The sequence below is a fragment of the Rhododendron vialii genome, chromosome 5a, assembly GCF_030253575.1.
Source record: "Rhododendron vialii isolate Sample 1 chromosome 5a, ASM3025357v1".
Lineage (NCBI taxonomy): Eukaryota > Viridiplantae > Streptophyta > Magnoliopsida > Ericales > Ericaceae > Rhododendron > Rhododendron vialii.
In genome coordinates this window covers 42,393,687-42,405,027 of record NC_080561.1, presented here as the reverse complement: position 1 = coordinate 42,405,027, position 11,341 = coordinate 42,393,687, and the positions used below count along the sequence as shown (strand labels likewise).

The window sequence follows — 11,341 nt, the reverse complement described above, 5'->3', positions numbered from 1 at the left end:
TCGAGAGGGTTCCAGGTTTGCACAACTCCAATTATTCTCTTTAATTGTACTGGTTAAAAATTCTATAAGATTGACCCCTACATCGTCCGCCACTGAGTGTAGTAGGTGGTCAATAGCTGAATTGGTTCCAAGCCCAACAAACCCAAAAGAGTAGTGAAGTTGTGCCTCAAGACAGATCAAGCTGCTCTGCTCACGGCACCGGCATCATCTTGAGTCCAAAAATGTTATCCAAACGGTTCACTTTGTAGAGCTTGACAAGAAGAAAAGCTTGGCAAAAAATCAAGTTGATCTACACTCGGTAAATTCACATTTGTATAGGGCTGTTATCGACCTCTGGAAACTCAAGCCCGAAAATACGATTTGTTTACTGGATTACCAATGTGCGATTCAAATTTGCATTTCTCGAACAAATTAGTATTATCTCACTTTAATTCATTGCATGCATGAGATTTCTTAGTTTTAGTAATAAAAACTAGAATCTGATCTAGATCGTATACTTTAGTGGAGTATAACATAAATTTGAAATGTCTATTTTACACCTAGCTAAGAGTTCGCTAACGCCAAAACCACAATTTATTCCATAGACTGTCCCGGGCGCGCAGTTAGCTCTAAAAACTGAACGCTTTGAATTGCGACGAGTCCAGTAATGGGGCATTGCAGGATCTCTCGTTCCGATTTTTACCTGCCCTTTTAGCAGAGATTATTTAGTTCCAATATTTTGGCCCCGTTTTGTTCTCTAGGACCTAACAAAAGATCTTTTTCATCTTTCAGTTTAAGGAGGAAAGACCATATAACCACCATACGTACCACTGTACCAGACACAATATTCAAGCTTCCGTCCTTACAAAACCAATTTGTCGGCAGTAGGGACATTAGAAAGGAATAAAACGTGAAGCATTTAGGGACATATTTAGTGTGTCCAAAACATTGCCTACCCATCACTTTCATATATTAAAGAGTAAAAAAAAAAATTATGGCTTAGCCATGAATATACTTTACGGCGCTCAATCGCGCGTGTCCACAAGTGTTTTGGACGGTCCGGATTTTAAAAAAATAACTATTTGCTGGAAGATTTTTTTTTTTAAATCCAGACTATTGATTGCCGAAACAGATGGTTGAAATTGCACGGAGCCGTGAATAAGTTTCTCTCTATAGTAAATGCTTGAACGAAGAAAATCTTTTGTCTAAAATTTAAGATTAATCAAATGCAAAATCATTTGACCAGAGCTAACGACAAAACTCTCTTTCGTCCCGAAGCAAATGACCGTTATACCGGCAGAATAATATCGCGTCCTCATACGGGATAGGTTCCAATGAAAATGTAGTCTTTACTCAGGAAAATATTGTAAGAAAAAAAAATCTAAAAAGTCAGATTTTTTTAGCTTTTTAATTTCTTGAATATTTTCAAATATACTTGTGTAAAAGTCATAATTTTTTTTATTTTTCTGATTATCCAGTCGAGACAAACCAATAGTACGTGAAAGCTTGGCGTAAAATTAAGAAACGTGAAAAAAAAAATGAATATAAGGGCAAGAAAAAAAAAAATTGAGCTCAAAAGACTGTCGTTGAACAGAAAAAGGAATCACCTTTGCTTGTAGGAAAAAAACGAAGCTTCCAGGTAGATGGACTGAGAGAAACTTTCCTGTGGATTTAACGCTCCAAGCAGTCCAAAACTAGTGTGGGCCGACTATTCCACCCAACTCTTGGCCCAATAGCCACAGCACATTTGTAACACTCAAGTAGACCATTGGCCTAATACTTTGATTTTGATCCAAAAGTCTCATCTTATTATCCAAAAGCTTAAGCCGAAGGTATTAGCAGTAGTCCGTAAGATTTGTTATATGCTTACGATCATCTATGTAGACTTCCAATGTGGGACGGAGTGTTACAACATGTTCACAAGAATGGGCTAACCAAGCATTTTGAACAAGAGTGAAAATAAAACCCAATAAACTGAACCGAGAATCGGAACCGGACCCAACCGGTAATTTGGTTTGGTTTTTAGAGATAAATTAAAAAATATATATTCAGAGAGAGATGTAAAATTACTCGAATTCTAACGACCACGTTCCGCTTCACTTAACTACCCACTCGCTCACCCCATGTATTCGCATGCAGACACGGAGTGTGTGCGCAACCTTAGTGCTAATTTAGAGAATCAGATAATAGAGTGTAATTTTATTCATCCTCCTTAAAAAATGGTGAACATTACCCTCTTTTTTATTGGTTGAAATAGTGTGAACCCCACCACAAAGTAATGTTATGCTTATCATACAATACACTTTTTGGTAAGAATGACATCACTTTGTGGTGGAGTCCACATCATTTCAATCAATAAAAAAGAGGGTAATGTTCACCCTCTTAAGTGAAGAGTGAACAAAACTCAACTCCAGATAATATGATTAGATGCTCCGACGGTCGACCCATATGTATTACATTACTTATTCACTTGATTCAGTGGCGGATGCAAATTTTGTACTCAGTAAGGGCCCGAATTACTTTTACTTTTACATTAATAAAAATATGGTATATATTATATAAATATTGCTATTTACAATTTCTTAAAAGAAGACGAGATTGGGTACATGAAATGCATAATTGTATTTAATTCTATAATCACGATCGAAAAATGATTGATAACTTGAAATTTTATAAGACATTTTCACACATATATGAAAACTTAATCAAATTTTTTTTTTCACTCAAGAGACTTTTAGGGCCGATCGATCGTATAGAACTTTTTTAAATTAACTTAAAAAATATATAATTGAGAGGTGTGCGGGGACTCAAGCCCCTGCTTGCACCCTTCTTGGTCCGCCACTGACTTGATCACAAAACCTTTATTACAATTCACAGCCTCATAGCTATAGCCCATAGTTTCCACCGTTAGTGGAAAGAATTTAATGTCAAGATTAAGACTACCCAACAAATTGCTTATGTTACATTTCTTGTTGTTTAAAGGAAAACCTTCAAAACAAAAACCAAGAAGCACCCATTGACTTCCAACACATTTAAGGGTTCACTTTCCTGCAATTATTCCTAACTTGCCCCTCGTTCCCAGTTAACGGCTTGAAATTCCCCATCTTAACCATAGACCTTGCGAAATCTTTAAAAAACGCCTCCCGATTCGTACTATACCGCTTCACCAACCTATCCGTCACGCCGCCCCGGTAAAGCGCCTGATCAGAATCCAAAAGGCCCTTCTTCTGCACCAAATTGGAGAAATAGTTTGTGTCAAATTGTCTAGGAGTGGAGTCGAGAGGAGCAAGTTCTGCAAAGGCCGCAAGGCTAGCGGTTGGCGGGCAGTGTTCTTTGCGCAGGCTGGCAAAGGCTGGGTCGATGGTTGCGCTGGTTTCGTTGTAGATTCGGTTCTGGAAGAATCCGCAATGGGTCAAGCCGATGGTGTGGCCACCGGAGAGGGCGACTAGGTCTTGGATGTCGAGGCCTTGGTTTTTGAAGTTGGCGATGAGTTGTGTGAGGTTCATAAAGGGTGATGGGAGGTTGATGTCCGCTAGTGTGCTGTTTCCGTTGAGTGAGTCTCTCCTCCCCAGTTGAACTTCCCACGATGGTCCTCCTAGCTGCATGTAGCCAAGAAAAAACATGCATAAGTTCTGCATACAAATTGATAGAGAAGATACACAAACATGCATATATAATTTCTCGTTTATTTCAGTCAGTGGAATACACCCTTTGGTTAATCCAAACTTAACGACGTTGGTCGAATAGTACATACCGCAACCACAGAGTCACGAGCAGCAACAGCCACAATGTCGGCACACGACACTACAGGCCCTCCACAGGTCTTGTCCAGCTCCAACCTGATTCTGTCGATCACATCATATCCTCTAACAGAAAACGCATTAGGAATAGCATTCTTTTCGCTATCAATGTTGGGCGCCGGGTCCAGAAGATTTGAACCATCACACGTCTGCAATAAGAATGTCGACCATTGGCCAGCTCTCTAAGTTTACAACTACATGCAAGAAATTGAGGTAAACATGAATTTTTTTTTTTTTTTTTTGTGTGGTACCTGAACGAAGCAATCGTGGAAGAAGAGGCGCAGTAAAGAAGCGCCCATGCGTTGCTGTCTCATCAGCTCTGCGTCGACAGCGCTTTTGATGGTTGCCAAAGCACCGGGACATGTTTTGTCGTAGAAATTTGGTGAAAGTTTTGCGGAGTAGGCAGCTGTTGTTGAAAGAGAAAAAACAACTAAGCTTAAGGCAAGGAGAGAGAAGCTACCACGGGAACGCATGTTGTGGGAAAGAGTAGTTTTGCTTACTGAACAAGCAGGAATGAGATTAATTAGGATTCGTGTTATTGCATGTAAATAAACTTTTGATGCCATTTGGCCACCGTGATGCCCTTTATTTATAGGTGAGAGTATGAACGAAGATAAGAGTCTAGGGCGTACACGATAGATGGTCTCTAAAAAACTTCCTTAATGTATTATTATTATGATACTAACTTATTACCGGAAATCGATTAAAAAAAATCCTCTACCAATCCTAGCTTGTAATTCATCAATTTTTTAAGACCTACTATCTGGTTTCTGCCTTCTGGTATTAAAACTATAGATCTAGGTGCCATACATCCTTCACACCGTCGTCCGACTCCAACTAATTGATTCTGTCAATCACTATCATATCCTATTGCTCCACGTAGGTTTTTGGTTTATTTAAATTTGATTTGACAAAGTCTTACCATAAATTATTCTTAGCATTCTCATTTCTGCTATATTTATCTTATTCGCATGTTTTTTTTAGTAAACCAACACTTCTTGCCCTATATATAAAGGTACGTCTAGTGGGAGAGAGGAAAGGGGATGCAACAAAGGTTGAATAAAATAAAATACTCCACCTTTTTAGTCAACGGGGTTTCTTTAACAAGGAACAATAGTATTCCTTGCTTGTGTATTAAGTAACAACTACAGAACATCTGCCGGCTTAATCTTCTATTTATAGTGGGGGAAAAAAATATTATTTGAAGGAGTGTCAAGTGTCAACCGTGTTGATTCAGTAGAACAAACAAGCGCGTAAATGCAGAATGATTTTCCTTGATCACCAAGACGTAGAATTGTTAGACTTTAATTTTATTTTTTTTCCAAACAAAAAATCTTCAACAACTTAGATTTTGAATCAAATTTTCTGCGTAGCAATTTCATCACAATATTTTAATCCAAATGTTTCTAAACATGAGAAATTCTTGAATTCTTCAATATATATATATATATATATATATATATATATATATATATATATATATATATATATATATATATACACACGTTCCCTGGCAATATTTTTCTAAAATACAGTAACTCCTAACGTTTGCCAATTAAAAAAAAAAAAAAACACCCTCTTAACATCAAATATGTTTTGGGATGCTGGCCCTCTTAGGCTCTATTTGTTTCGATGTAAAATGTTTTTCATGTAAACTATTTTTTTAGAAAACAAACTTCAAATTTTTATTTTCCGGTGTTTGGTTGGCATTTGAAAAATATTTTCAAAAATTGACAAAATAGTTTAGAGATCGAGATAGAGAAGGGACTTAAACGGTAGAGAGATCTGAGAAAATTGGAATTGAACGTGAGTCAGAATTGACGATCGAGGAAACTGAGCAGTGAGAATTGCAGTAAAAAGCAGCGAGTTCATTTCGAAAAATAACTTACAGAAGATTTAAGAGTAATTTATTTTCATCCAATTAATGAAAAATATTTTCATTTTTTACACAACTAAACACTGAAAAATAGGTACAATATTCTACCGGAAAACATTTTATGTCCAAATAAACGGATTAATTATAGATTTTGACGGCTAAAAGGTCCATAGATCAGTAATGACCTTTGTTTATAGGATCCAAACTAATGACATAAGAAAAATAGATCTAAAAACAAAGAAGATTTCATCCGTCATCTCCAAGTTTACAGGATATGCCGGTCCTTTCTTAAAAAATTAAAATGTATTTTGTCTCCTTTTGTATCACTAAATCATCACGCGAATCAATCCCAAAGACGAGGCCATCCCCTCGCGCAAGCACTATCCAATTGACTCAATCATCACACAACTCAATCAATGTCGCACGCGTGTTTTGCGCACACATTAGAGCCGGCCGGTCACTAATAGCAAATTAATAAACGAGTAGTGATACAAATAATATGTAATATAGAAAATTAACGCGACACAGTAGTGTAATCGTAGAATCCTCGTAATATGTTTTTCTTTTTTAAAAAAAGTGCAGTGGGCTTTTAGGCAATCTGTTAGACGGCCGATTATAAATATTTTAAGAAACACGGACCGACTTCTTCTTCTTCTTTTTTAACAGCGAAAGAAAGTTTTATTAATAATTGAAATTGTTACAAAGACTAAAGGGAATAAGTATTAGACCGAATAATATCCCTAAACAAAGCTAAGAACAATCCCGTGCTAATACGAGATCCAATACGAGATTGATAGATGTCAATCAAGAAAACATTCATTGGGACAAATCCACGTCTAATTATCTAAAGGAACAAATCCACGTCTAAAGGGCCAAGCCCAAACAGGATTGGCCTTGAGGCAAAGTCAGGACGTTTCCAACCAACTCTGTATCTCCCTATTGTGTACAAATGGAGATTGTATGCACTCCAATTCCATTTTGAAGACCTCATTTTCGGCCTTCAAATAGAACCAACAAAATAATAATAATAATAATAATTGCAATTCATTTTATTATATTTCACTTCAAAATTTACCTTTTGTACTTTGAAAATTGTGTTATGTGTAGTCATAAATACTAAAAGAAAATTTTGCAGAGTTACCGTATAAGAAAATGGAGTGTGGAAACCAATTTCTAACAAATTACCCACGGAGAGTATAATTCTTATTTCGGGCCACCTGAGCACCAGAGTTATAACAGCAACAAGTGTGCAATTTTAATTTGAAGGATATAAAACAGAGGGCAGCAAATGAAAATTAAAGCAGAGAGCAAAATTAACGAAACACCACCATTCAAACAAATGTTTTTATTTTCGTAATTAACTTGATCTGGCAAACACACATAAATCGGGTACAACGATGCAAATCCTAGTTTCACACACGCCCATTTCCATTTTGGCAATTGTAAATAATGGTCGATGATTAATAAAAAGTGTGAAGTGACAAGGGGCTCAGTTTGTTTTCCGGCAATTAGTCCTGATCTAGCCGCTCGTGCCGGTGAGTGGACTAAGCTTTCCCATCTTCACCATTGCATTTGCAAAGTCCGTGAAGAAAGATGCAGAGTTGGTGATAAGCATTGACTTGCGCAACGGTGGAGTCTCCGTTGAGGAGTTTTTGGTCCTAGTGGAGAAGGCCCTTCTGCTCCGCAAATTCTTGAAGTACTCATTATCGAACGAGGTTGGACTAGTGACATCGAGAGGACAGGTTGTCATCGCTGCCAGAGTTCGGACATTTCGATTTCACGAAAGTCGCGAATTGGGAATTTATTTTGGTTTCGTGGTAAACTTGACTTCTGAAGACCGTTCACCTCGTTTGGCCTATTGTGTGAGATGTCATGAGTTTTAGGACGAACAAACTTGCGAGAATATATGTGATGTGTCAAAAATGAGAAAACTTGTTGGGTTGACGGATTTAGAAATTTAGAGATGGTTTCTATTAATATATTTGAGATTGATCATTTGTCCCAACAGGAGAAATTATAAAAGCATATACAAATGTAGACCGAAGTTGAAAATAATCCAAAAAAGATAAACAAAAGAGATAGTAGACAAAGTTGAAAGTTCCAATGAAAAGCTAGGGTCATGTTTGGTAGCAATTCTATTTTCAGTATTCTGTTTTCATTTTTAGAATTTTAAAAAATTTACTTTAAACGTTTGTTTGGTGCACTACTTTCACTTTCAAATTCTGGAATTTACTTTAACTATTTTCATAATTTGAGGAAGTAACAAAACCCAACTTTCACTATTTTCACAAAAAACAGCCTGCAAAAAAGGCTCCGCTACAGTGCCAGGCCCTTAACAATTCCTTGAAGGTCCTTTTTTATCCCCCCCCCCCCCCCCCCGAATCCCATCTCCTTCACTCTCTTCCAAATACAGTCCAGAGATATTGCAAACACTTGTTTCGGATGAGAGCCTATGTAGCTTCAAAGCCCTTGAGAAGCCGGCAGATCACTCGCGTCGAGCTCGGAACTAGCAATCTTCAGCTTATGTTGTTTCAGTGTTTGGGACTCTCTTTCCTTTGATTGGGGATTTTTGTTTTGCTTTGGATGTTTTCCTTTTACTACGAACTATCTTTTAGATCTTTAGGCAAATTCAGTTGTGGATATATAGATTTGATGGCGATTCCGAAGACAATGTTAGTTGGAGCGTAGAAAAACAAAAATGTGTCCTTAGATGTTGTTATATGATTTCACCGTTCACGAACAACTAATTTTGTTTCTTTTTAAAAAAAAAAAAAGTTGACACAAACATATTTTTTGCTTTTATTTTTATTTTTAGAAAACTTAAAAATTGGTTTCAACAAATAGGAAACAGAAAAGTGAAAGCGTTACTAAACAGAGCATAGACTTTAGCGCTAAACAAGGACGAAATCTTCTTTAGTGTAATTTTATTTAGTTTTTATTGTAATTTCTTACTTTTTAGGTTCCTCCACGCTTTAGTCAAGACAAGTGGTTTAATTTAAAGCTAAAACCAGCTCTCTTTTTGGATTTCATTTTTTGAAAAAGTATCCTTTTGGCTACAATGTTAAATATCCAGAATATTAAAGTTCAAGAACCGAAGAAATGCTTAGCCAGCGGTGCAAAGTCTAATTTATCCACTATATTAATTGAGACAAACTTATCACTATATTAATTGAGACAAACTTATCGATCACTTTTTTTTTTTTAAAGGCAAAGAAAATTTTATTAATCTTTGAAAAAGTATTACAAGACTAAAAAGAATATGGATTAATGTGTATCGGTTTGCACTTGTAGTCATGACTTTATACTTAGAGGTTTGCTCCCTTTTATGATTATTGTCCGAAGCTTCCTAAACTCTATCAAGTATCAACTCTTCTGGGGTCATTTTATACAGTATTTTTGTTCCAACTTTAATTGAGCACTGCTAATAATTAACCGTGCGTGAAATTGATTCCCGAAAAATTAGCAGGTGTGCGTAAACTGAGTAGAAAAAGTATCAAATGAATTACCTGAAAAGCCCCGAAAAATTAGCAGGTGTGCGTAAACTGAGTAGGAAAAAGTATCAGATGAATTACCTGAAGAGCCACCATTTCTTTAGCAGTGAAACCCTTTGTTTGAGAGGGCAGTAATAAGGGCATTGTTTGAGAAGGCAGTAATAAGGGCACTGAGACTGGAACCTGGACTTGGGAGATTGCCGGAATTAGCAGCACTCAAACTCGCCGTAGTCGAATCCCTTCTGCCTAATGGAACAGGCCAGCTGGGCCCACCCAACTGTAAATATTCCATGGATAAAACTACTCCGTCTCATTTTCTTTGGTCTTTTTTAATATTTGTATCATTTTTTAAACTCTTATATCTCTTTTTTTATAATATTTTTTATAATTTTGAAAACTTTGTATTATAGATCTAATCGAGAACTATTAAATAAGATCCATAACATATTTTTGGAGATTCATACCGGAAGATAAAAGAATTTTAAGAATGACACGAATATCAAAAAAGTCCAAAGAAAATGGGACGGATATATGATCTTGTTACTTGTATATGTATTCAAAAATATTCAAAAAGTTTACGCACACAATTTCAGGTAGAACTGTATCCGAAACCGTTCGATGCATGTAAATTCATGTGTAAAGAATAGTCATTGATGCCTTTAGAGTTGTGTTTTAAAACTGCGTATGTAAAATTTCTTCAACTTGATGCTTCATTAGCTGCATGTATAAGAGCATTCACAGTGAAATAATCTAAAGTGGATAATTAAAAATTATCACATCATCTTTTGATTATCCATTTAAATGATTGTTGAGGTTAGTAATATATAGATTCACAATGGTACAATCAAGATTGAATAATCAAAACATGTCACATTACTTTTTCAACTAATAAAAATCTAGAAATTGTGACATAGAAAATAATTTTTTAAAAATAGTTTTCAAACTAATAAAAACATGTTATTAGAAAAAGGGAAAATAATTTTTTGAAAACTTTGATTTAAAAAAAAAGGTTTTTGGGGATAAGTTTAATATGCAATACACTTTTTGGTAAGTATGACATCACTTTGTGGTGAGGTTCACATCATTTCAATCAATAAAAAGGAGGGTAATATTCACCATCTTAGGTGGAGGGCGAACAAAACTTAACTCTTGAAAATGGAAGAGGCAAAAAGTCGTACGGCTCCTGAGCCAAACTCATCATATTCCTTTTGTCCTTTCCATGTGGCCGAATGAGAATGGTGCCACGTGGCCTATCCGATCTTCTTTGTACTGAGCCGGCTGCGGTTTGCTGCAATCTCTGGCGCGACCTAGGTCAATCCTCTGATCCGGGAAAAATTATACTATGCCCCAAGGGCATAGCCACGTGGTGCCCGGGGCTTTTTGCACCACATATTTCAGTGCCCAGCACCACACATTTCAGTGTTGCACTGAAATGTGTGGTGCAAAAAGCCCCGGGGCACCACGTGGCTATGCCCCGGAGGCATGGAATAATCTGTCCTGATCCGGGTATCTTCCGAACAGGTGACGGATCTTTATCGACCCTCGCTCCCCTGCTTTGGGCCTGCGAGCCCAGTGGGATTTGGGCGTAAATGGCCCATGGACTTGTCACTTGTGTATGCTAATCCGGCCTACTACTATTTCTTAAAATGAAAAATCTTTGATTGCTTTCTCCCCTTCGTACTTTGACTTGTTTTGTTCCAATAGTCTCCTTATTTGTGTTAGACCATGATCAAAGTCAAACCTAATTTAAGTAGTTCAACAGGGAAATTAAAAGGGTGAGAGCTTAATTGCGGTGTTCTTTTTCTTGCTTTAAAACGCGACATGAGTAACAAACTGGTCAAGCTGAACCAAACCAAACCGTCAATAACATATGGTTTGACTTTGTTTGTCAAATGTCCAAACCGAAATGTCTGATTTTGTTTGCAAAAATGTCTAAACCAAACCAAATCAAACCAAACAAAACTAGACCAAACCGAACTAACTAACAAGGTGATAATGTAAAATTTTACTCGCACTCTAGCTGCCATACTCTATGTTCTGCTCCACTCAACTACCCACTCCCCCACTCACTCACCCCATGTATTCGCATGCGAAAGTGTGTGCGCAACCTTAGTACTAGTTTAGAGAATCAGATAAGATGATAAAGATGGTCCAACGATCGACCCATTTTATTCACTTTTTTTTTTTACCAGCCA

General features: G+C 36.8%; 1 protein-coding gene across 1 annotated transcript; it reads right to left on the bottom strand.

Annotated features, from left to right (window-relative positions):
* Nucleotides 1-2,716: 2,716 nt before the first annotated feature.
* On the bottom strand, nt 2,717-4,338 carry LOC131326136 (peroxidase 2-like). The gene is made up of 3 exons (XM_058358750.1): nt 4,031-4,338; nt 3,734-3,928; nt 2,717-3,578 (listed from the first exon to the last, which is right to left on the bottom strand). The coding sequence occupies exons 1-3, from the start codon at nt 4,250-4,252 to the stop codon at nt 3,012-3,014; spliced, it is 984 nt and encodes a 327-aa protein (XP_058214733.1). The 5' UTR covers nt 4,253-4,338; the 3' UTR covers nt 2,717-3,011.
* Nucleotides 4,339-11,341: the final 7,003 nt, after the last annotated feature.

Coding starts and splice junctions, on each gene's coding strand:
- LOC131326136 (XM_058358750.1), bottom strand. CDS start 4,252: ATGCGTTCCCGTGGTAGCTTCTCTCTCCTTGCCTTAAGCTTAGTTGTT. Junction 3,929..4,030: donor TCCACGATTGCTTCGTTCAG/GTACCACACAAA, acceptor TTCTTATTGCAG/ACGTGTGATGGTTCAAATCT. Junction 3,579..3,733: donor CTCGTGACTCTGTGGTTGCG/GTATGTACTATT, acceptor GGCTACATGCAG/CTAGGAGGACCATCGTGGGA.